At 40.3% G+C, this 26,933-nt stretch overlaps 1 protein-coding gene across 6 annotated transcripts in view; it reads right to left on the bottom strand.

The window, feature by feature from the left end:
• The window catches only part of MYO16 (myosin XVI), a 610,604-nt gene that overhangs the window by 173,153 nt on the left and 410,518 nt on the right, over positions 1–26,933 (bottom strand). For all 6 annotated transcript variants that reach the window (XM_073349543.2, XM_078853554.1, XM_073349529.2 and 3 more), the window contains 4 exons: positions 11,042–11,153; positions 4,318–4,435; positions 3,443–3,514; positions 2,703–2,844 (listed from right to left, as the gene is read on the bottom strand). In XM_073349543.2, the coding sequence (XP_073205644.1) occupies positions 2,703–2,844; positions 3,443–3,514; positions 4,318–4,435; positions 11,042–11,153 (444 nt within the window). The remainder of the gene's footprint in view (positions 1–2,702; positions 2,845–3,442; positions 3,515–4,317; positions 4,436–11,041; positions 11,154–26,933) is intronic.

The raw sequence follows: 26,933 nt of genomic DNA, 5'->3' as shown, positions 1-26,933 counted from the left end.
GTGAAGTTATAAGATTCCCCTCTATGCTTTTTAAAAAATGGTAAGACTCATGTAGTACCATACTGGTCAAACAGACCTGTCTTGAACAAAGGAGTGTATGTTTGCCTTAATTGGCATTTAAGCTGTAAACAGAGTCACCAAGCAGGAGGGGATAACAAAGGATGTTCAAACAGGACGAAAAATCAGCAGGGAATATCCTGCCACACTGACTTTGTCTCCTGGTTCTCAGCTGGAAATGTTTTTCAAGAGAGGGACTGAAACCATAAAAAGGAGGGACAAACTGCCCCTAGGTATCCCTGTCTCTCTCCCCCTGTCCACGTCATTCTCCATACCTGAGAAGACAAAAGCAAACAGCTGTTGGACCCTTGAGGAAGGGTCCTGAGCTGAAAGCTGGGGCAGTAAACTGCTGGAGCATGTGGTGAGAAAGTTGGTTTTGCAACTAAGATAGTTTCTTAAATAGATATTAGTGAGCATTGTTTCTTTATTTTTCTTGTAACCATTTCTGACTTTTATGCTTCATTACTTGTACTCACTTAATATTTGTTTCTTTGTAGTTAATAAACTTGATTTACTGTGTTATCTAATTTGGTGTGTTTAAACTGAAGTGTCTGGGTAATTATTTAAGGTAATAAAATGGCATATTATTCCTCTAAAGAAGTAGCAAATTTAATATATTTCTACTGTCCAGGAGAGGGCTGGGCAGTACAGGTCATATATTTCTGGGGGAAGATCCAGTACTGGGAATGGGCTGGGGTCACCCTGAAGTATAACTAAGGCTGGCGGCAGCCAGGGTATAGCTGGCAGGCTGCAGTTACGTGAAGACCCTTAGGATGTGACCTGCATGCTGGCAGGCTGTTTGCAAGTGGCCCAGCTGGGCGCTACTACAGAAGAGCATGCAAGGGTGGCACAATCCCCCACTAGTCTGGATTGTGCCGCGGTATGTCAGAGGGTGTCATTCCCCTGCTTGTGTACACATACTGGTACACATACCAGCTGAGCCATGCCAAATACAAACCCATCTGCAACTGGGGGATATGTACTCAGCACAACTCAACTGTGCCTCTACTGCGCTACCCGCGGGACCATGGCTACACTGATATTTATATCTGAGCTAGTTCAACAAGAGCTAGTGCAAGTATGTGTACCTGAGCAAGGGAATTACATCCCAGCTCATAGTGTAGGCATAGCATGGGCCCAATTCATCTCTGTGCCAGAGCTGAGCTGGCCCAAGAAGCTCAGAGAGGAGGAAAGGGCAAAATATAGCTCTGTGCCACATTGTGCCTCCCTCATCATGAACAGACCAAAGACAACTTCTGGCACAGATTAGAGCAATCTGAAGTTGCTCTAACTTGAGCCCAGTTGCATGTGGCTCTAAGGGACTGGTCCAGTAGAAGCATCCCAGGCGAAGTCACCTTCCACCTTGGAATGCCTCCAGTACATCCCCTGCACCGGCATTGAGCTGGGTATGCAGCTCTACTCTAGCCAGGGAAGCCCTTTATATTGGGTGAATTCCCTGATGCCCAGCTCTGGTAGCTTTAAAGCCCTTCTATGATATTAAATCTGTATGAAAGAGATGCAGAGCAATTTTGGCTCAGCGGCTTTACAAATGGATGGATTTTTTAAAAAACAAAACTAATATTTCTAAAATAGTATTTCTGCTTAAGTATGTGGCCCGGGCAGCCTGTCGGACTGTGGTATAAAGGGATTATTGGCACTTGTTAAAGACGACTCACAGAACTCACTTGTGGTTCACCACTTGTGAAGAATGCCAAACCGGCATGTATTTGGTAAACATGAAAAAGCCGGTATTTATCAGTGTGTATGTCACATTTTGAATCTTAGTTAAGACACATACATATTACAGTATAATTAGACTTCTTGTTTTAGTTTTCTGTCTGAATTCTGCTGAGATTTATTTTTAAGTTTTTTTTGTTTCTGAATGGCTCCATTAATGCATTTTAATAGGCATTCATGTTTTCCAAGAAACCATGTCAGATGTAATTTGTTTGAGTTTAGCAGATGATTACCTACAGACATGTAGAAAATACTCCTAAGGTTTCATTCAAAGAGAAGTGACATTTAAACATGTATTTGAAGGCTTTTGAGCTGAATTTTGTTTTTAATAACCTGCTCAACGTCATGAGATATTGAGAAGAATAATAAGTGAGCTTTGCATCAACTAAATGCCAACCAGACCACTACTTGTTAAATATCTTATCTGATGCCATAATGCCAACTTTTAAAATATTAGTAGTAACAAACACCATTATAGAAGAATATACAGACTAACACCAATAATTTACATGAAAAAAATAACATGCCTACTAACATAAAGCAGTGTCATATCAGAGCTGACCAACTTTGGACTCAGCTTAGAGCAGTTACAGATTTGGTTTCTATGCAGTTAACTATCTAGATACATAAATATTAGACACTGACTGGTGTAGAAATAATAACCTCTCTCTTTGGTCTGTAAATTCATTTGCATACAAGCACACAATGTACATTTTTTCATCAAGCAGTGATGGAATTGGAACACTCCATGAATGATCAGTAACATCACTAAGCATAACTGGAATGCTATCATGAAATGCTTTAATGATGGCTACATTGCCCATGTATCTTTTGTACGTTAGATTATTTTAAATAGGGCATCAGCATGTAAGATTACCAATGGGATTAGTTAGCACCTGAGTTCCTACCTGCTGGTCTCATATTGATTCTGGAGGTAGTAGTTGATTGTGTTCACTAAAAAACTAAATAAACGACTATACAGTGACTTTGCCAAAAGATCTTGGTAAAATTCTGCAATCTCTATAGTGTGTCTCCTCGTGATCATGTCTCCTAAGAAAGTAAACACAAAAAGGAGAAGAAAACATGATTATAAAGTGTATAAAATACTTTAAAAATACTTGTTCTCATAATAATCTCTCTGTCCAGCCTCTTCACTTGTCCCATTTCCAATGTCCCTGTTGTGTTCTAATTATGTAGAAAGACCTAACAAGTCAAATAACAAAAGGCTCCCACTAACATACTTGGAAGATTCTCAGGTCAGGAGTGAACAGAGACAAAAAATAATTCGTGTGGCATACAGGCTCCTTTCTTGTTGCGGATGACTTATCTGCATGGAATTTCTTAAGGGCACTCCTGCTGACACTGGTTTTTAGCACTAGGACCTGGTCTGTGACCTTGCTGCAAGGTTCACCACAGTTCAGGTCTATCAGCATCAGCCTCTGATCTGTTACTGAGCTGCATGTTACAAAAGGTTGCTGTAATTCCAGGCACAGTTTGATCTCCACCAAGATATCCTTGAGAGAGTCTCTTTGCTGGTTCATAAAAAATGAGAAACAAACCATTAACTCTTTTTAGCTCTGACAGACACCAGAAGGATCTAAAAGCTACCAAGTCTGATTTATTAGAATGTGGACTTGGAAAAAAGTACCTTTGAAATACTGGACATCAGTTGTTAAGGCTGAAGCAAGTTCATCTGGCGATACCTGCAACATTCCTGCGACTAAAAGGAAAGAGTTGTTTTGAAATGAGAGGAACATGTGTTCAATTACTGTATTTCAATATATAAATAGATTTTTTTATTTCAATACTATTTTTCGTATACAGTGAAAAAACCTACACATTAATGCAGAGTGAGCTGTCATAGCAGTAATCAAAATTAATGAACATGTAAAATCGGCTTACTATAATCAGGACTTTGTAAAGTTTAATGTATCTGTATATTAAATTACAGCTTTTTTCTGTCATACAGATTACACAGAACTTTCCCTAGGGCTTGGCAGGATCTCTTTGGTATTAGAGTTAAGGTATGCTGCTTATTGGTAATCTATTCATAAGCCACTTAGAGGAGATTTGTAAGTGACCAACAGGGCAACTTCAAAGCTAGGGAAGCTTTTAAGGCAAGGATTTCTGAACGTAAGGAATTCTATTAAATGCAAGTTGCTTAGATGTTGACATGCAGTAAAAGTGGATAGATAGATAGATAGATAGATAGATAGATAGATAGATAGATATAAAAAAAAAGACCAAAGTACACTGTGCAATTTCTTTTGGAAAATGGCACCATTGGATATGACACTGAATTTGATAATTTGCCACAATAGCATTTTGCTTATTCCCATAAAAATCTGTAATTTATAAAGCATCAGAGTCAATAGGGTACTGTGTTTCCCCAGTAATTTATGAGTCTCCAGGATGCAGATCTCTGTTTGCCTGGAACAGTGTTTCCATCTATTGGTGAATCAGTGAAATCACTTTATTATAAGAGACAAAGTAGGCAATACTAGAAGGTCACGTTCTACTGACCTTGTTCTAGTAGCTGCAGGTCTGACACAAATGCTGTCTCAGCGTCTGTCAGAGCAGTAAACCGAATATCTCCAAGATGTAGAATTGCCGACAGAATTACAAACAGGTTCTCCACCTCCTGCACATTTTATACACAAATATAAAGAAAAGTTCGGCTGGGCATACAAATGAAAGAAGATGCTTTATACAGGAGTAGCATTTGTTCAACTAAAAACTATTCATTTATTATGTGAGGATTTAGGGTTTAGAAATCATTCCATGGCCAATACAATATATAGAACAATAAGAATTGTCTAATGCTTTTACTTTTGCATTTATGTAAATCAAATTAACTGATGAGATAAGAAATTTATTTAGAATATCATGAAGAAATAATAAAATGTCTTTAATGGAAGTATTATTTCTGCAAGAAATAAGCATTTCTTGCCCATTGAGAATTCTAACAGTGATAAATTCTACATTTGTGAATAAGCACTTTTTTTCCTTTTAGCCAGTCACATCCACAATCAAATAGTGTAGTTTTAAATTATATCAGTTTTGAGGCAGTGAAAGCTATAGTTAAGTTTGATTGTTTGTTAAATCCATTGTGATATTCTGTTTTCAAATGTTCATAACTTTGGAAAACAATCATCTCTTGATTGTAATTTTCCAGATATAGTTTCTGCGATTTTTGTAAAAATGTTTTTTAAAATTAAGCAAATGATGGTCCAGGAAACTGGATTGGAAATAAAGAAAAAACAAGTTTCCCCATTATAGAAACATTCTTGTGAATCTTTAAAAAAACAAAAAAACAACCAACAACAACAAAAAACAGCCCTATAGTCAAGGCCCTTTGTACTATTCAGCAGATTGGACTTAAATTATGTGGCTAAGAAACCTTATTTACTCGAGAGAGCTACATTGCATTACTTAGAAAGATTAACTGATCATGAACTTATTTGATAAATCTGAAATAATTATTGAATTAATTCTTAGAAACCAAATCTGCAAAGACTTACACACGTGCTTTCCTTCACACACAGTGAGTATCTTCAGGGCCAAAATATGCACTACAACATGTAAACATTTAACCAGAGCATCTTCTGCAGCAGAGACCAAATTAGCTTTGCAAACAATTGCCCAGAACTCTAAAATTTCTTGAAATTAACCCCAGACAGCTTTCCAGGTGTTTGGAGAAACAACAGCACTAGTAAAAGGTGCTTCTCCCTATTGCTGCTTTCTCTACCAGAATGGCCCTGGAAAATGAACAAGGCTATAATTTGTATTCTTACCTCTTCCATGAATGATCTGACTAATTTCTTTATATTTAGTGAAACATAATGAGGCACCACAAGGTCTTTTAGAAGTTGGCAAATATCATTACTGCCATTTTTCAGATTGGATAAATAAGGCACAGAGAATCTACATGGCTTGCTATAGGATACAAAAAAGAGTTTGCAGATGATCTAGAGTAAGGACACAGATCTCTTATGCAGCTGATCCAAGCCTTATATCCTAAACCAGGGATCGGCAACCTTTGGCATGCTGTCCATCAGGAAAATCCGCTGGCAGGCCGGGATGGTTTGTTTACCTGTAGCGTCCGCAGGAGATATGCTACTATAAAAGACTAATAATGCTTTCTGATATAATTTGAAATCTACAGATGGAAAAAGCATGATATCAGTGAAGAGGTTTATTAGCCTATTTTTCAGATGGGAAAACTACAACTCAGAAAGATTGACAAACACACAAGGACACTGGGAGACACTTTAAATCATGAGGATTTTGCATGGCTCTGGAAATCAAGAGACTGGGTTCTAGTCCTGGGTCAAATACTTATTTGCAGTGTCCCTAGACAATAATGATTCCCCATCTTTAAAACAGGGATATTAATAAATATTAATCTGCATCGCAGGATCGTTGAGGATTAATTAGAAATGTTTATGTAGTTCTTCAAAAAGATAAAGCACTGTGTCAGTAACTCTTATCTGTTCCCTGCAGCTACAAGGACCAGAGATCACTGTACATGGGTTTTTCCACACATATCAAAAGTGGTGTAGAGTTAAATTACGGGCCATGGCTGACTCTATACTAACCACCATATGACCTCCAGCATAAGAGGCATGTGTACAGTGCTGCTGTGCTTCACTGATCCCCAGCTGGCTGAATGGCTCCTTGAGGGCTACTGCAGCCAAGTGAAACTAAAGAAACCTGAGGCTCCTCTAAATTATTCCAGAGACCAGTTCCTCAGCTGTTCCAAGTAGAGCTATGGTGCAACTGAGGATCTGGCTCTGAGGAAAACTCTGCTTCGGATAATAAGGTGCTCTCAAATTTCCTCTACTGCTCTTAAAAGTTTGTCTGTAACTGTGTATTTAGGGGCTGAAACTCCCCTCCTTAACCAAACAAAAAAGCTAATGAAACTCATCCACATTCTGGTTTGTTTCCAGTGCTGAAACACCGGTACTACTAGAAAGTAGCTGTGAGCTGACCCAGCACTTCGTGAATTAGTATGACAACCAGTATGCACAGAAAGCAGAGAAAGCATGCCACTTTACTTCATAATTTCTCTGTCCAATACAGCTACAAATATCGTCTCTGTAGAAGTAGCTGTTTGTTTTTTTTTAAACTCAGACCAGGAGTCCTACACTGCTCAGACATTGGCACTGTGTTTTTTCTAGTGAGAATGGTAGGCAGGGAGAGTAAAAAAGGAGGGGAACTTAACTTCATATGTTAACGTGTGTTTTGTTTTTAATAGAATTTTCAGGATTTTAATTTGATAACCTGAACTTTTAGGATACAATGTTTAATTTTGGGGTTGAAAACAAAGTTGTATAATTTAAAATCTGCCAAGATGTTGAACTATAAAAAGCAGTTACAGTATTCTGCTTATTCCTGACGATTTCCCTACACATTTCCTATTCAGGATTCATATTACAAAAATGAATTCTACTGACAGATCCAGAGCAATCTGTGCAACACATTCTAGGATTGCACAATGGGCTAAATGCTGGGCCCACCGATCTTAGTGGAAATTTTGCTACTGATTTCTTTAAGACCAGGATTTGTGCCCAATCAAGAATAAAGAAAAGTGCAATTAATTGTACTCCACATAAGTGCTGACTATTAGTAGCAACCACACAAATGCTCACAGAAATACTTTCTTCATATTGAAAGTCTGGATAGGTGTCAAATTATAGCTGATAGTGGAACTGTAGTTGCTAACTTAACTAAGGAGTTGTAAGCAACGACACCATACTCCATCACCACAAGAGCCTCAGTCTAGTTCCCAGTTAGGTAACAGCTTCACCATGGTTTCACCAGTTTATTTCTTTATCGTTGCTGACAACTGATGGTCTCTTTTTGTTGGAAATGTTGCCTACCTGTGACTTCATATGACAATCCAGACTATTGTCACATTAGCTTTTTTCTCAGCTTTTCCAGGATGATGTTAGGTACTGTGTATTTGTTTTTTATGTGTCTTCACTGGATTTTTATTATTTATTTGTACAGTGGTAATGCCTAGGGACTCCAATTCTTTGTGCTAGGCACTGTACACATGTGTAATATATGGAGAGTGTCACAGTCATCTGAGCATGCTTCTGATCTGAAAGGGGATTACCTGGCATGCAAGAGTTTTCCCAAATCCAATCACCTATCACCCCTAGATTTCATTCTTCCCGTTTCTGTTTTCCTTCTTGACTGGTTTACATGGTTAAAGACAGACTTTGAGCTTCTCTCTCTTTAAGAGCATAAGAACGGTCATACTGGTTCAGATCAATGGCTCATCTAGCTCAGTATCCTGTCCTCTGACAGTGACCAGTGCCAGATGTGTCAAAGAGACTAAACAGAACAGGGAAATTATCAAGAGATCCACCCTCTGTCATCCAGTCCCATCTTATAGCAATTGGAAGGGACACCCAGAGCATGGGGTTGTATCCATGACCATCTTGGCTAATAGCCATCAATGGACCTATCTTCCATGAACTTATTGAATTCTTTTTCTTTAACCCAGTCATACTTTTGGCGTTCACAACATCTCCTAGCAACAAGTTCCACACATTCACTGTGCATTGTGTGAAGTACTTCCTTATATTTGTTTGAAACCTGCTGCCTATTAATTTCATAAGGTGACACCAAGTTCTTGTGTTATGTGAAGGGGTAGATAACTCTTCTCTTTCACTTTCTCCACACTAGTCATGATTTTATAGACCTCCGTCATATCCCCCCTTAGATGCCTCTTTTCTCAGCTGAACAATCCCAGTCTTTTTAATTTCTTTATGTACGGAAGCTGTTCTATGCCCTTAATCACTTCTCTGTACCTTTTCCAATTCCAATATATCTTTTCTGAGAAGAGAAGATCAGATTTACATGTAGTACTCAAGGTGTGAGCGTACCATGTATATATCTAGTGATATTAGGATATTTTCTGTCTTATCTATCTCTTTCCTAATGGTTCCTAACATTCTGTTAGCTTTTTGACTGCTGCTGCACACTGAGTGTTTGTTTTCAGAGCACTATCCATGACAACTCCATGATCTCTTTCTTGAGTGGTAACAGCTAATTTAGACCCCAACATTTTGCATGCTTAGTTGGGATTATATTTTCCAGTGTGCATTACTTTGCATTTATCACTATTGACTTTCATCTGCCATTTTGCTGCCCAGCATCCTGTTTAATGAGATCCATTTGTAGCTCTTTTCAGTGTGCTTTGGATTTAGCCATTTTGGGTAATCTTGTATTGTCTGCAAATTTTGCCACCGAATCATTCACCCCCTTTTCCAGATCATTTATGAATATGTTGAACAGCACTGGTCACAGTATAGATCCTTGGGGGGACTTGCTAATTATCTCCATTCTGAACACTGCCAATTTTTCTTACCCTTTTTTTTCTATCTTTTAGCCAGTTACTGATCCATGAGAGGACCTTCCCTCTAACTCCATGACTGCTTGCTCAGCTTAAAAGTCTTTGGTGAGGGACCTTGTCAAAGCCTTGATGAATGTCCAAAAACACTATATTGATTGTAGCACACTTGTCCTCATTTTTGTTGACACCCTCAAAAAATTGATAGACTGGTGAGGTACGATTTTCCGTTACAAAAGCCATGTTGATTTTTTCCCAATATATTGTGTCCATCTATGTGTCTGACAAGTCTGTTCTTTACTATAGTTTCAGTCAAAGTGCCTGGTTTATCAGCCCATATTTGTCAGGATTGCCTCTGGAGCCTTTAAAAAAAAAAGGGATTACATTAGCTGCCCTTCAGTCATCTGGTACAGATGCTGATTTAAGCAAAAGGTTACAAACTGAATAAATACCCAAATAAATTTGTTAGTCTCTAACCACAAGAACTCCTTGTTGAAACCACAGTTAGTAGTTCTTCAATTTGAGTTCCTTCAGAACTCTTGGGTGAATACTATCCGGTCCTGGTGACTTATTACTGTTTAAGTTATATATTTGTTCCAAAAATTCCTTTATTGACACCTCAATCTGGGACAGTTCCTCATATTTGTCACCTAAGAAGAATGGCTTAGGTGTGGGAGTCTCCCTCACATCCTCTGCAGTGAAGGCTGATGAAAAGAATTAATTTAGTTTCTCTGCAATGGCCTTGTCTTTTTTGAGTGCTCCTTTAAAGCTCAGTCATCCAGTGGCCTCACTGATTGTTTGGCAGGCTTCCTGCTTCTGACGTACTTAAAAAAAATTGCTGCTGGTTTTTTTTTCTTAAGCTAGTTGTTCAAATTCTTTCTTGGCCTGACTTACATCTTCACACTTGACGTGCAGAGTTGATGCGCCTTTCTATTTTCCTCAGTAGGATTTGACCTCCAGTTTTTAAAGGATGCCTTTTTGCCTCTACCCACCTCTTTTATTCTGCTATTTAGCTACAGTGGCTTTTTTTTTTCTTTTCATTGTGGGTATATGTTTAGTTTGAGCCTCTATTATGGTGTTTCTAAACAGTCCCTATGGAGTTTGCAGGCATTTCACCCTTGTGACAGTACCTTTTCATTTCGGTTTACCTGGGTTTCTCATTTTTGTGTAGTTACCTTTTTTAAAGTTAAATGTTACTGGGGTGGGTTTCTTTGGCATTCTCCTCTCCCTACCCCTCTCCCCCCGCCATCCTCCCAACAAGGATGTTTAAATGTAATTATATTATGGTTGCTATTACTGAGCAGTTCAGCTATACTCATCTCTTGGACCATATCTTTTGCTTCACTTAGGACTAAATGAAGAATTGCCTCTCCCCTTGTGGGTTCTAGGACTAGCTGCTCCTTGTTGCTTTTGTTAGTTGAAGTCAAATCTTTCATGTCACTTGCCTGTAATTTTGCATGTCTAATTATTTATATGCCTTTTTCATACAGCATTTGGAATGTATACTTCATAAAATTAAAAGGGACAGGGATATAATCAGGAAGGGAAAGATTCCCAGAGTTTTTTATAATTTTTTGTCATATGGGATTTGATTGCTTCTTGCTATCTGGACATTATGTAATTTAATTGTTCACAGGATTATAACTTGCAGCTGTTCTGTGAATCTTTAAGAATGAAAAATGTTTATATTGTTGGTGCAGTATCTAATTAAAAGTGATTACAATCACCTCCCTGGAGTGAACTATCGCTTGGTTTCATTGGCACAAAAAAGGGTCAGGCCTATATTTTTCTGGGGGGTCTGTCAATATGAGTTTCTTATGACCTGCTTTTAACTAAGTAAAAGAGTCATTCTAGTCATGTACTATGTAGGCTTGCATAACTTACCAGGTTATTGAATCCAAATGCAGTTAGGGCTTGTTTTAGGACAGCTAATTTCTCTCTGTTGAGAGTGTTCACTGTTACTGATGTCTCCTCCAGTACAGTCTGGTTCAGATACCTGCATGGGGGAGGGGGAAACATATAGCCTTTATGAGGTTGGCACGCAATCAAGCTTCTGTGGTTAAAAGCCATCTTTTGCCTTCCAACCTAATGGATGTCATACACAAACACCTGTACATAATGTTCTTAAGTGTTTACAGGAGACTCAGTGAATCGTTCTCTCACCTCTCTGAGGGAAAGGCATTTGTGATAGAATGTGTTTATGTTCTACAATTCCCTAGGCACTTGCTTAACTACCCATTATTACATGCAGCTATTAGCTCACAAGATTTCCTTGTGACATTTGTGTGTATTTCGCTAGAACTTGCAAGGTACATTTCTGCCATTCCTGAGGAGTCAAGTAAGACTGCTTAATTTTCATGTGGCCTGATGGTTTTCCCCTCCTCATTTGTTCTCTTCAAATATTCAGCAGGGTTGATTTTTATCTGTAGCCAAGCAGAGCTCAGGCACAGTGAAAAAGAGAGGTTGACAAGGAGCTGATTGTGGCTCCCCAATTCTCAGATACCCACAGACAGCCCCAATGCAAGTTGAAGGTAAAGGGGATAGCTTTAATGTATGCCACTGAGATATTCTGCCAGTGGAGAATGGTCTCTGCCCTCCTCCTCCCCTCCCTTGACACACTCCTGCTTACCTAGAGTGCTCTCCCTACTTCCCCTTTTGCCAGCTTCTGGAATTCCTGGCTCTGCCAGCTTTTTTGCTGCCAGAGACTCCCCTACAAAGGAGTAATTCTCCAGTATAACTCTCTGTCTGCTTTAAGTTCACTTTGTGCCGTTTGGAGGACTAGAGAATTCAATTCTTATCGGTCTGATCCCAAGTTCACTGAATGTCTAGGGACTGAGCACTTGAATTAAATGGGAAATGTAGTAAGACTGCGTAATTTTCTTGTGGTCTGATGTTTCCACCCCTCAGGGTAATGTCTGATCCTTAGAAGTGCTGAGTACACACTTAAATAGTAAATGTGTTAAATGTACTGAGTCATAAGCGCCCACTATAATATACCATATGCACTGAAAGGAAGTGTTAATGAATTACAAATATCTCTGCAATGTGTTACACACACACACACACCCCTCTACCTACCTTCTGGTGTAAAAGCAGACAATAGAAAACAAAAAGAGCCAACATACAGTACAAGACAAGCTATGCCACATGACAACTGAAATATAGTACAATATATTAACACAAAGAATAGCAAGCTAATAAATGTTCTTAGCAGTAACATATTGTGGCCTTCCTGCAACATGCATAGCAATACACCTAATCGCATCTCACTGCAAAATGAAAGGGAGAGAGAGAGAATGGGTGTTTGCATTTTCACATTGAGCTGTCCCATGTCCATAACAAACAGACCTGGGGTGGTTTGAGCTCTGACAATTCCTGATCACATTCCTATTCCAGCTGGGATGGATAGGTCTCATCATGGACTCCCCATTTAGTCATCAGACTACTACCAAGGTCTGGTCTACACTTCAGTTAGGTCAACACAAGGCAGTTTATGTCCACCTGACTATGGAAGTATCTGTACTTAAATTTTGCTCCTGCTCATTCAACTGCCCTGCTACGTTAACTTAATAACTCCACCGCCATGAGAGGCATGGAGTCAAGGTCGCAGTAGTTAGGTCAACACAGTTGATCTGCTGCTTATGTCAACTATTATGGCTTTCAGGAGTCGTCCCACAATGCCCCCACATAGATAGTACAATCAACACAAGTGCTCCTGGTGAGGACGTGCAACGCTGACATAAGGAGCAAAGTGTTGACACACACAAGCGATGTAATTACTGTGGTGGCTGTATGCCGACATAAGTTAGGTCGACTTAATTTTGTAGTACAGACATGCCCTTAGAGAGCTCTCACAAGAATCGTGCTTTGCATGAGTACACAGCTTTTACAGTTAGGTGTAAGAATTATTTTTGCTTCTCTAACCAATCTCACTTGGGGTTATGACAGACAATGAAAAGACTTATGAGAAAGCATGATGTGGTGAAATATACGGATGTAACAGCAATGCAGATTTACCCAATATCTGGGGTTTTTAAACTTCGCGGCCCTGGTTCCCACAGCTCCCATTGGCTGGGAATGGCGAACTGCAGCCACCGGGAGCTGCGAGTGGCCGTACCTGCAGACTCTCAGTTAGACAAAGCTTTTCACAGCCTGCCAGGGGCTTACCCTGAACAAGCCGCAAACCAAGTTTGGGAACCCTTGCCCTAAATGGAAATTGGGAAACTTGTTTCAATGGGCAGCAGAGAAACATGGATGGAAGAAAAATGTGTATGGAGGCACAGTACTTCCTACCAACAGGATAGATCCACCAGTAGATCTTTCTAATGTATAACAGACCTTACACCACTAGAACTGGATTCTGTGAAGTACTGACTTAACACCTCCTGAGGTACTCAGCATCTTACAGAACTGGGTCCTTAGAGCCAGATTTTCAAAAGGGATCACCACCCAGCAGTCCTCATTGAGAATTTATTACATATCTTTCTGCATGGTTGGTACCTTATTTTCTCTCTTTTGCAGAATGGTATCATATGCCTTTACACATTCAGCCAATATGGTTAATCAGCTCTTTTTAATGTTTTTGAAGAATTAATATATAAGCTTTCACACAAATACTTTAATTAAAATTGACAACTCAGGGTCTAGTCTTGGAAGGGGCTGAGTTTTCTCAATCTTCATTGACTTGTGCTCAGTATCTCCCACGATCACACATTTTGCTGAGAGTTAATCAGATGTTGAGTACCCTATGAGTGAGATTTTCCAAAGTGCAGTGTTGGCCAAACTCTGCTCACACTGACTCCAAAGATAAAAATCATATTGACTTCAATAAGAACAAGGTTAGGCCAATGGCAAGTGCTTTTCAAAATGACACCCTAGGTACCTACTGGGACCTGCCAGCCTGGAGAGACTGCCACTCTCCCACTAAGGTTCTGACACAGTTGTGATCAGAACAGGCACTTGATAAGGAGCCCTCTACATTTAAAAAGGGGGGCAGCTGCAGGCAGGACATTTTCTGAGATGTGCTGAACTCTGGAATTTACTCCTCTACTTCTTTGGCCTAAAATAGCCAATTTACTGACTTTTAGAACATGATGCAAGACCCATCCATTTCCCAAGATATATAAGGAGGACTGAAAGGTGAGAATTGGTGGAAAGGAATGGATTTTTAGTTTAAAAAAATCACAAAGCTGTAGTCACTATTTTTAAGTGTCAGACAGTATTTTAAAATTGTGTTAAGACTTACAGCCCTGGGTGGACATTATATAAATCCAAACAGCAGAGAGATCCTGCTATGTTTACTTGCCAAAATAGTCACAAATCACATTTTGTATTCTTCAACCTGCCCCAGCTGAGAAACAGTGACAAACTGGAAAAGATATTCTTCTGGTTATAAAAATACTCGCCCCCCCATCCCCCCCCCCCGCTAAAGATGGATTCAGGATGCAAATGTCTTGAGACACTTTGCAGATCACTTCTACCACATAACTAGACTTAGGACCCAATTCATCACTATGATACTCCAATTATAAGCTGGTGTATCTTCAGTGAAAACAACACAGCTACAACTGGTGTAAAACTGAAGTAAAGTGGTAATGAATCAAACCCTAAGTGTTAATGTCATACCTCACACTACAGATACATAATTATTTCATAAAATGTTAACATTTTTGAATATTTACAATCATTCTCATTTATAGAAAACTTTTTTTTTGACATTTCAGTGACGGGGAGGGAATGACATTGCTGCTGACAAAGAGGACTCTTTGCAACTATAATTGAATAAAAATTTCCACTACAGGCTGCCATATAGCATTCAGATATTAGCCTTACTTGCCTTTTTGTTACTATAAACTACACTCTGTCATAGCTCTCATACATTTATTAAACCCTTCACTAATACTAGAGTGTTTATGTATTCCAACAACAGTTTCCTTTGAATGTAATAGGTCATATTAATCTTAGGAAATAAGTAGATATTTTTTCAGTAAGTAAATATTAGGCCAGATCCTCAGCTGGTGTACAGGCATAGCTTCTTTGAAGTCAATGGGGATATATCAATTTACGCCAGCTGAGGATCTCGCTCATAAATTTGAATACGAAGAATAAAGTTTTTTCTATCCATAGTACCTTTCATCCAAAGATCTCAAAAGGCTTTACACACATTAAAGCGTCATAACCCACTAGAGACAAGTATTATCACCACTTTAAACTTGAGGAACGGGAGGCAAGGAGAGGTGAATTGATTTGCCCAAGGTCGCACAGTGAGTCAGCAATAGTGCTGGAGACAGAATGCTGAACTGAATCATTGCCCTGTGCTCTAACCACTGGGCAATTCCTCCCTCACCGCTGTCAGTTTTAGTTCATTTTTTTCACGGGGGAGGGGACGGTCTCTCCTGTGGATACAATTTCAGCTTGCAAAATTTGTGCTGACAGCTCACTGCAGGCAGAAATTGAAGTACTTTTGTCTTCAAATACCTGACTGCATACATGCAATATGCTTCCAATAGGAATAATGATTTCCAGTCTTAGGCTCCATACGCCAGTAAAATATATCCCCTGTTCTGAGAGGAAAAAGAGTAATCCCTGGCTTCAATACAAAGTAGATAATTATGTGCCCACGACTTTACATTTCTGAGTACAGAATGTCATCTCATTGCAAGACCCCCACTGTTCCCTTCTTTGTGGGTCACTACACATTTGCCACCCCTCTAGTTTTGTTATTATCAACAACTTTGGTTGTTGCCAAAGCTTACTGTGTGAGTTGCTGAAGAATCACAGTTAATGCCTTCCACCAGGCCCTAATTAGGTCTTGCCTGATATCATAGCATGGCCCATCTGGTGAGAGTAAGGAAGGCAGGGAAAGGGACAGGCACCCCCCGCAGGGATAGTTCTTTTTAAAATAGATCTGTTATGTGGGGGTTGGGAGTCCCGGCCTTTGAGGCCTAATGGAATTTGTCGAAGTATATTTTTTAGCCAACTCAGTGTATTAAACAGGATTAACTGCCTGTGACACATGTGGCAATTTACTGCAATATCCTTGAAAAATCTTATTGAATTAAGTTTAAGTATCTTTGGAGTACATTGTAGTAGATGCAAAAGTTATGTATTATCATGGGCTCAGATTGTATGCAACCTCTCTAGAGGGGAGATGTAATATGAATCCTGGGTAGTGTTATGAACTTCAAAGGACTATATTGAACTATGTGCCAGACAAGAATGGACTTTTGGGACAAATGGTGTCAAGTGGTTTCCCTGAGAAATCTTTAGGGGGAGGTGAATACAAATTCCCCACCTCTGGTTATGCAAAAACCCCAACCTTTTCAAGTTACGACCTGCGGAAAGAGCCACTGTCTGCTGACTACCTGTTCCCAGAGTCTCAAGACCAAAAGTCCAAGCTGTATAAATGAAAGACTAAATTATTCATGGCGGGAGGGCGGGATGTTACTTCTGAGCTAAGACTGTTCTGACCTGGTAACCACAAAAATACCCTTTGTGGGGTTTGAAGGACTGACTCCTATCAGAGCCCTTGCCGGAGTTGGTAAGCTTAAAAGTATCTGTGCAGATTCTTTTGTGTTTTTAATGGTTTTTCTGTAATGTTTTCACTTTAAAAATAAGTGTGCTTGCTTAGAAAGAGCACTGTGATATTGAGCACAATTACAACTGTTTATAAGCCTTCAAAGAAGAAGCAACGTGCAAACACTGGGAATAGCACATTGTAGGCAGGGAACCTCACAGCCTGGAAAAACCCCAGTCAAGAGGGATTTCAGAGTAGCAGCCGTGTTAGTCTGTATCCATAAAAAGAAAAAGAGTACTTGTGGCACCTTAGAGACTAACAAATTTATTAGAGCATTTTCATGAAGTTGATAGATTTCCACTCCATATGGCTAAATTCAGTGCCTTGCATAATGACAGGTTTCAGAGTAGCAGCTGTGTTAGTCTGTATCCGTAAAAAGAAAAAGAGGACTTGTGGCACCTTAGAGACTAACAAATTATTAATGCTCTAATAAATTTATTAGTCTCTAAGGTGCCACAAGTACTCTTTTTCTTTTTAGTCAAGAGGGAGAGAGACATGGGTCTCTGCCCAAGAGAGGTGACAGCTGAGAAATGGAGAGCCTAAAGTGGATGATCCTGCTCTGAACTGCAACACTGTCGAAGCTTCATATTTGGCATCAGACTGAGTTTTCAAAATTCAGTGGTTAAGCCCACTTTTGAGTTCAGATTCCTACCTGGAATGGCTCTCAGGAAATGTGGAGATGGGGCCCTCATGAATACCTAGATAGATAAAAATTTAGTGTGACCCTTGTGACTCCTGATCTATTAGCTGAGAAATTCCATCTTATTATTGTTACTGAAAATCTTTGAAAGGTTGGGGTGGGGGGAAGGGAGGGATGAATAACACTGAGAATACTACTCAGATACAGCACTGGCACTGGAGTTTCCTTGTAACGTTTGATGTATGCAGGCTACATTTAGGAAATTTCTAACGTCTTCCATACGTGGAATTATTTAACATAGTTTCATTGCATATCTATGTGTGTGTTTACAGAACAGGTCTCAGACTGGCCGAACACACTGTGGTAGATTTAGAAATTCTTAAACTGAACCTTTTGGCTGATGGTGGCTGCTCAGACAAGTGATATTCACATCCAGTCTGTGCAGTTCTAATAATTAACTACTTTCCACTGAATGTCTGACCATCTGTTTAAATGCTATCATGTCAACATTTGCCCTGGACTAGTGTAACCAGAGAGATTATCAGCACACAGAAAAGTTTTAATTTAAGAACATGTGATCAACTGTTTATTTCAAAAAGAAGAAATTAGCTGATCCACAAAATGGGGTTTGTTTAAGAAGATAAACTGATCAATAATTGTACTACAGCACAGACACTGAGTAAAATATGGTGCTGCTTTAGACTAAAACAATTGCCTGAAAACTGAAAAGACTTATCTTTATCTTTCTAATCTTTCTTCTAATACAATGGGTCTACTCTGTAACAATTTCAAACCTATTTCTACGCTCCCAAAATAACAGGTAGAATGAGCTATTCACATTATTTCAGAAATATTCCATGCTGCTACTTTTAGGTATACATTTATCATAATATAGTTTTCCACATTTTATTTGAGAGAACTGGATTTCTGGGTTAAAATTTTCATATATAGATGCAACAAGAGAACACAAATATATGCAAACAACTGTTATGTCTTTAAAGCTTGCACTTACAGATAAATCGAAATGCATGCATAAGCTGATAATTTTGTTATTATTAATACCTATATTGCAGGTGCTTTCCAAATACAGAGAAGATACATAGACAAGTGCCAGTTTATCTGTGCAAATATGGATTTTTGTGACACACCCACTGCATGCATTTGAATACTTGCACCAAATACTCCAAAAGAGTAGGGGACACATTACTGGTTAATTCCCTTTAAGGTAACACTTAAGAAAAAAGATGTATTACAATCTTATAAGTTGAAAATGAAAATATCAAGGAGTGGAAACTAAGACCTTTTTTACACTACAAAGTTAACTCAACTTAAGTTACATTGATAATCATATGCCGCTTTAATTATGTTGGTTGTACACACCCACACAATGCTCCTTGTGTCACTGGAGCACGTCCACCAGTGCTTTTGTATCAACAGAGAGATCATTGCATTGTGGGTAGCTATCCTATGGTGCAGCTTGCCACCCTCTGCTGCTGGAAGATCTGAGAATGGATTGCAGTGCATCATGGGGATGTGCTCACCATCCTGTGATGCAGATATTACCGTCCCATCATTCCATGGGCTTCCAACTTCATTTCCTGCCATCTTTGAACAACCCCTGTAAACTGTGCACCTGCCATCTCTGCCTGATATCATGGATCCTGAGCTGTTGCCAGTCAGGTGATGAGCATTATGAACACAATGTGGCTGGTCCTGCAATATTTCAGGAGTTGGGAAACAGAAAGTGAATCTGTAGTACCTGCCCTGCTCTATGTAATGGAAAGAAACATTCAAGATTGCTGCTGGCATTCAAGCAGCATCTTCACATGGTGGACCATCGACACTGAGCTCAGAGTCAGGAAACAGGCACCGAGTGGTGGGATCGCATCGTGATCCATATATGGGATGATGAGCAGTGGCTGCAGAACTTTTGGATGTGCAAAGTCACCTTCCTGGAACTGTGGGCAGACCTTGCCCCTGCCCTGAAAGCTGAATGAGAGCTGCCTTCACAGTGGAAAAACAAATGGTGATCATTGTGTGGCAAATCCAGGCTGCCCACCAGTCAATCACGAATCAGTTTGAAGTTCTAAAAGTTACTGGGGGGGCGCTAGTTACGGTGATGCAAGTGTCCAGGGCCATTAATCACCTCCTGCTATGAAGGACTGTGACTCTGGGTAATGGGCAGGAAATAATTGATGGCTTTGCAGCAATGGGATTCCCTAACTGTGGTGGGGCAATAGATGGAATGCATATCCCAGTTTTGGCCCCAGCCTATCTTGCAACAGGGTACATCAATTGAAAGGGCTACTTCTCCCTAGTCTCGCAGGTGCTAGTGGATCACCAGGGCCTTTTCACTGACATCAATGTGGGTTGCTTAGGGAAAGTTCATGAAGCATGCATCATTAGAAACAGTGGACTGTATAGAAAGCTGAATGCTGGGACTTTCTTTCCAGACCAGAAGATTCCAGTGGGGATGTAGAAATCCCCATAGTGATCCTGGGATACCCAGACTACCCTTTACTCCCATGGCTCATGAAGCCTTACACTGGGAACCTAGACAGCAGCAAGGATCACTCCAACAACAGGCTTAACAGTTGCAGAATGACATGTTGACTGTATCTTTGGCATCTTAAAAGCCTGCTGGCACTGCCTTTTTGGCAGGTAGGACCTCAATGAGGAAAATATTCTGATGGCCATAGCAGCCTGCTGTGCTCTGCATAACATTTGTGAAGTGAAGGGCAAAAGTTTCCCGGGGGTGGAGTGCTCAGGTGTATAGGCTGCCTGCTGATTTTGAGCAGCCAGACACATGGGCAATTAGAGGGGCTCATATCAGGGAGGTTTGGAAGGAGCATTTTGACAACGAATCCCAGTAACGTATCTTTATGTGATATATTCAGCCAGGCAATGTTTATTTGCTGCCTTGAATGACCCCTGTAATGCTTGCTTCCTGAGCTTTAATTATAGTGAGCAAATGTTCCTGCCAATAGCCATTGTGTTCAAATTTTAGCAGCAACTACTGTGTGCATGACACAAATGAAGACTCATTTTGTTTCAAAGACAACACTTTCATTAAAGGATAAAACACATTTTTGGGGGGATGGGGGTTGCAAACAGGGGGCATGGCAATTAGGAACAGTCTCTCGGTTAAGGCTCTTACAGTTGTGTGTAACTTCTGCTTTCATCTTGAAACCAGTCTCTAAGTGTGGAGTGAAAGGGGAACAGGCAAGGAATGTCTTGGGGGAGTTTGGCGAGGGCATGGAATGGCGTTCTATATTGACTGCAGGAGGAGTCATGCACGGATGTGCTCTGACTGCAGTATTATTAGGGACATAAGCATCTCCATCTGGCCCTCCAGTAGCTTTATTATCCACTCCTGTGCATCTATCATCCATTCCTGCCCTGTCTCCTTTCCAGGCTATACAGCCTTAGTTTTTCATTAACTGTCTCCCCCCATGCTCTTGCTTTGCTATCTGCTGTATCTGTTGATTGCAGCACTTCTTGAAACATATCCTCCTTACTCCTCCTGGTTTGCCTCCTTATTTGATGGAGGCTGTCCATTGGTGTGTAGGAGTTGGTCCTCAAGGGCACATCTGCATAAGCCAATCAAATAATGAACCGAAAGAGTATTGTGAGTGCACTCAAAGTTTGTGAATAGCAGAAGTCACGTATACCTCTGTCTCACTGTCCCTTGGCTACCACACATGTCAGCGAGAGTCCCAAATATGGTGAGTTCGGCAGGAGAATGGGGAAGTGAGGGTTGGGAAGGGGAAATGGGCAAGAAGGGACAAAGGGTCTGAGTGGCTTGTGAAGAAGGTCACTACACACACCTAGGGAGAGTATTCTGAATATTGGTACCCTTTTCCACAGGATCAGGTAATCGAACCCGATATCTGACTCCTGAGAGTAACCTAGGATGGAAGGGTGCATCTCCTGCATGCATGTGGCTTCAGACAGGGTCCATGTGCTGCTTGCCTGTATGCCGCTTTGGTTTTCCGCAGAAATAAAAAGTTTCCTACAGCACGGGGAGAAACAAGGCAGCTTTGCTAAGGAACCTTTGGCAGAGGATTGCTGAATACCTATAGGAAAGCTTCCTAGAGATCTCTATGGAAGAGTCCCAGGAAATCCCATCATACGTTACCAAACTTTCCTTTCAGGCTCCCACTGCGTAGCTGCATAGGTTCTGTTCTTAATTTCTATCCCTTATCCCTCCTCTACCATATAACAAAGTAAATGAGACCTTAATCTCCTATCACTGTGCAGTATCAAAGCAAAATGTGTGCCTAACAAAGCTTGCCTCTCCTGCTTCATCCGCGTGCCTGAGCCAGAGTGCTGGGACTGGCTAGACTCCTCCGGGGTGAAAAATAGGTCCCAGCTTGCCATACCACCAGATGACCGCATTGCATAGCTCACATCCACTTCCAACTCCACTTCCTTATCCACCACTTCATCCTCAGGGTTGACTCTGTTGCCTCCATTCCCCTCAAAGTATCATAGGCTCTTGGTGGTGGTGGGGGGGGGTTGCCACTGAGGGTGGGGTGCAGCTCCTCTTAGAAGCAGCACGCTTTTTGGTGCTGCACCAGAGTGATGGGTGGCCTCCCTTGCCTTCTGGAATGCCTGCCTCAGATCCTGGATCTTAGCACGACACTGCTGCATGTCGCTTCTCCTGCATGCCATGAGCAATCCGCCTGTAGATATCAAAGTTGCTACGGCTGGAGCAAAGCAGCGACTGCACAACCTATTCTCACCACAGACCCAGCAGCTCCAACAGATCTGGTGTACTCCATGCGGGAGGGCATCTGTTGCAGAAAGCTGGCATGGTCAGCTGGGAAGATGTTGTGTGAACAGTCCACGCCAAGCAAACAGGAAGAAGTATTTCACAAATTCCCAGGCCTTTAAATGGAGGGAGAGGCATATGCCTGTGTACCAGCAGGACTGCAGACTTCAACCTGCTGACCAGAGTGGTCATGATGGGCATTGCTGGAGGCCAATTAGGGCGACCTGCTGGAGGCCAATTATGGCGACATAAGCAAGTGCAGTATCTCCAAATATGTTGCGTCACTCTATGTCGCAGAAAGCTCTATGCCTCTTGTCAAGTTAGTTTTATTTTGTTGGTATAGCGGGGGAGTTACATCAGTGGGAGGAGCATTTCAGTGTGTACACCTCCACTGTTTTATCAACAAACACTGACTTTTCTCAACAAAACTGTGTAGTGTAGACAAGGCTTAAGGACAAAAAATTTGACTAGGCATGAGAGGCGTGTCCAGATGAAGTTTAGGCAAGAATTTGGGTACAAGAATGAAATATGATTTAGGATTGGGATCATATTTAGTGGTGCCAGTAATGTGCGGTCTCAGTCTCATCATTCTTCAGCTCCAAATGGCAGAAATCTCATGAGCGCAAATGATCTCATATTTCTGCCACCTTGAACTGTAAGCTTTCAAGAGCAGCTTCATCCTGAAATTTCACCTGTTTGTGAACTAGAATCAGAAAATAAGCCCCTTCTATTTTAGATTTAACCAAAACTAAAACTGGAAGAGCTGGTCCAGAACCAGGGATTTGAATTTGAAATAACTGCTGTTCTCATTTCTACCTCCATGTCACACTCACCTGAGACGACCCAATTCAAAGGGCTGGCTAATGGTATAAAGGGACCTTAGTAGGAGCTGAGGATTTTGTCCAGATATCTGTCTCGCAATATTGCAGAAAACTAAGAAAATATGATATTTAGCATTCCTACCAGCAAACAACTCTATTAGAACACCACAAGGAGATGATTCTCCAGGGTCACTGTCTGAACCGAAGCGTGGGGCCTTTAGAAGAGATTTTTCCCCCTAGCCAAACACCTGTCCTTTCTGTCAGTGAACAGGATGTGGAGTGGTCATTCCTAGTGGTCAGAGCAGGAGTCAGGAATTGAAGCCAAGGGTTAGAGCTGGAGTCTGAGGCCAGATATCAGAACCGAGGGTCAGAGCTGGTGCAGGATCTACCACAGCTATGGGAAAATGCTTTAAGCACCGTTGAACTGCTGTTGCTGCTGCTGCTGCGCTTAAGAGCCAGTCAGGTGAGCTGTATGATTAGGCTACTTGGAGATTGGTGCTGTTGCAGGTCTGGTTCTGGAGACTTTCCTTGTAGAGGCTGGCAGGTTTACAATCAGAATTTTTGAGAAAACTTGCTGGGTGATGGAAAGACTGAAGGTAACTGTACTGAAAACAATGGCTGTTGGTCTTGAAGCTTCAGTATTTCTGATTAGACGCTGCAATAAATGCTGAACAGGAAGATTACGCAGCCGTTGGTATAGACTAAAGAGATTCTTTCCTGAATTTCTTGTACTCAAAAAAACAGTTTAGCCATTTGAGATCTCAAACTGCTGTGATGCCTCTTGAACATATGAGGACTAAAAACAGGAAAAATGCCTTTATCCAGCTGATATGAAGTGACAAGAAGAATAGCTTTAGAATAGTAAGAAGACTATTTTGGAGGTATTGAATGCACTTGTGCAGGCCAGTTTATTTGGATGGGAAGAGTCAGAGGGTTATTTTAGGTGAGTGTTTCTTGAAGGAAGTGAGGTAACTTTGACGCAGTAACCATTTTTAAATTATTGAACACATCTCTCAGATATGTTTTCCCAATCTGAGAAAATGATTATTTCTGCCTCCCAAAGGAATTGGAGTGGTGACTGAGGGAAACCAGGATTTTGATTTGTTGGGTCATGAACTTCTTCCTGTCCCTTTGGTATTCTTGAGCTACAAGAAAGAGATGTTTATGGTTGTTATGATCTTCTGAGGAAGCTTTGAATGTTTTGGGTGGAAGTGGATTGAGTTTAAGAATCTGTCTTGTTTATGCCTGAGGGGAGGAGAGACTCTTAACAGAGTAATAATCTTAAATTGGTGCATCAAGGCCATTGCAAAGTCTGTCCAAATAGTAGGGTCAGAACGGTTAGTTTGTACTGGATCTTGATTGTTCTCTGGGCAAAATAAGAGAGTTTTTCAGGTCACCACTTCCCCTGCCAACCCACAGATTTAGGAAAAACCTTGAAAATGTTAAAGGTAATGTCATCTAGAAAGGCATTAGCTAAAATAGCACAATCTGATTCTTCTTATGGGAGGATACAGCCTTCCTACCTGGAACCTGGGAAGCAAATTTTTGCTAATGAGCTCCAAAATAGCCCATGTCTCTTTAGAAAGCTTAGATAACATATTAGACCGCTGCCATGGAAGGTTTATCATCAGAGACTTTCCAAACACCTTTGATTCTTTCCTTTGACAAGAAACAACGCTTTCATTTTTATGGGAGCCAAGTTAAAAAGCTTTTAAGATAGCGGGTGGAACAGCATCCTCAGTAAAATCTATGACTTTCCTCAGTTGTTCGCTTAAGTGACTCAAGTTTTCTTCATTGAACTCCTCAATCTAACTCCAAAAGACGGAGGTGCAGATGGACCCTTCTCCCTTAGAAACCTCAAGGGAGATATGCTTGGATATCTTTTTACTGAAAAGGTCTGCCCAGCCTTCCTGGCATAAGGGTGGAGAACTTAATGCATAAGAGATCTATTAATTTTATGTTGTTTAGATTTCCATAGCTGGGCTGAGTGTGCTAAGATGGGGGATGGGGGAGTAGTTGGTAAAGGCAATGCTATTTTTCTCTATTTTTTTCTGTCATTTCCTGAAGAAGAGAAAAAGGTTGTCTGATGATTGTCAGCATCTGCTACTCACTGAGGCAAAGTGTAAACTGGTTCCTGTGGGGAGTTATGACTCCTTGTGGTGTGAGCCTATTCTGTCTTCTGGTTCATCTGCCTCCTTTCAATTATGTGTGGAAATCCATTGGGGTATGGATTGCCAGAGCTCCCTAAGGAAATGGGACAATATTGTTTTTTGATCTAGTACTCAGGCAAAGTCCAATTTTTGCTCACAAATGGTCAAAAATGGTAGGCAGGGGAATTTTATCCACAGACAGCGAAGGTACAAATAGTTGAAAGTAAACAAATAAAATAAATTTGATGCTGTCTCTTACTCATGTAATGAAAAATAGGGTTTTTTAAATCATAATTTTCCAAATCTAAGTCTTTCTAAAATGTCCTGTCAAAATCTTGACTGTAAATTTCTAAAATCTTGTGTACAACAAAATTAAACGTGACAGATAAAGGTAATCATGTATTTTCAATCATTCAAAATAGCCGTAAAAGCTGGGATCCCTATTTTCTTTTTGTACAAGGTAGAAAATTTCACTTGTTTTTCTACATATCATCTGTGACCATATGCAAATCTCTGACACACAATAATTTTCCAAAGACAGTTTACACTAACTACCCTGTCACAGAAATTCACAGGACAGGATGAAGTAATGTTTTGTTGTTTTTTCAGAAGATCTTCATTGACCTTGATAAGAGCTCCTGAGAACCTGTCCCAACACACAGAGGTACCCAAATTCTTTGAAATTCTGCTAACAGACAGTAAATAAGAGAATTGATTCATTGCTTGTTTAGCATGCCCTAGTTTATGAGTCTTTCGGCTTTTTAGGCCAAAGGTAGGAAAGTGCACCTGCAGTTCACCTAATAAAAAAAATCTTGTTTTATCCTAGAGAAGAGCATATCTCTTTGATAAAATGGGTTCAGATTAGCCTAAATAAGTCCCTTCATGCACATGTGGACTTGAAAGGGGTTTTATTACAACTTGATCTTAATTAAAATGGGTCAGTAACAAGCATATCCTACCTATGCTAGTTTCCATGAAATGTTGCAGCTAGTTGCATTGATTGCTCTAAAAATAAATACAATGTGTGTGTAATGACATAACAGAATACATGATTTCAGGTCACCAGGACAATGAAACAGATCTAGTAAAGATTATTTTTCATGACATATTTCTACAGTGTGAACTAGTACTGTGTGTTCATTCCACATGTGAATCAGGCTCTGATTCAACAAAACATTTAAGCATGTGCTTAACTTTAACCCCCTGCTTAAATCTCATGGATTTCAATGGGCAATTAAATCCATGGGACTTAAGCAGGAGCTTAAAGGTAAGCATGCTTGGTGCTTATGTGGATAAAATGGGAAGTCTCACATGCCTGTGATGCCAATATACAACTTTTGTTCATCTACATATTATACATGACAGGAGACACTAAGATTTCCTTTGACTCAGTATTGAGAGAGAAGAAAGCATATCTTGTAGTTAAAAGGGTAACAGGGAGTAAGAAGACCTTGTTTTATTCCCAACACTGCCACGGATTTCCAAGGTCATCTTGAGCAAATTATCTAAGCTCACTTTCTTCATCCATTAAAAATAAGAATACTTTTGCTACCTACCTTATAGAGGTGTTGTTAGTCTCCATTAATTAAAATTCATAAGTTGCTTTGAAATCTCCAAGAAAAATCTGTACTATGTAAGTGCAACGTATAATTAAATAAGCAGACACCCTCTCTGGGGCAAGAAAAATGTGTGTTGTGGATCTCATTTGACTTTATTTCCTATTAAATACAGTGGTTACCAACAAAAAATTCAATATTATTCCACAATTAGAACCTTTAATTTCTATTCAAAGTGAAGAGAAAAATGGAATATCTC

Source organism: Lepidochelys kempii, chromosome 1 (assembly GCF_965140285.1).
Source record: "Lepidochelys kempii isolate rLepKem1 chromosome 1, rLepKem1.hap1, whole genome shotgun sequence".
NCBI classification, from domain to species: Eukaryota; Metazoa; Chordata; order Testudines; family Cheloniidae; genus Lepidochelys; species Lepidochelys kempii.
The sequence above is the reverse complement of the archived record's forward strand: the minus strand, read 5'-3'. Positions and strand labels throughout refer to the sequence as shown.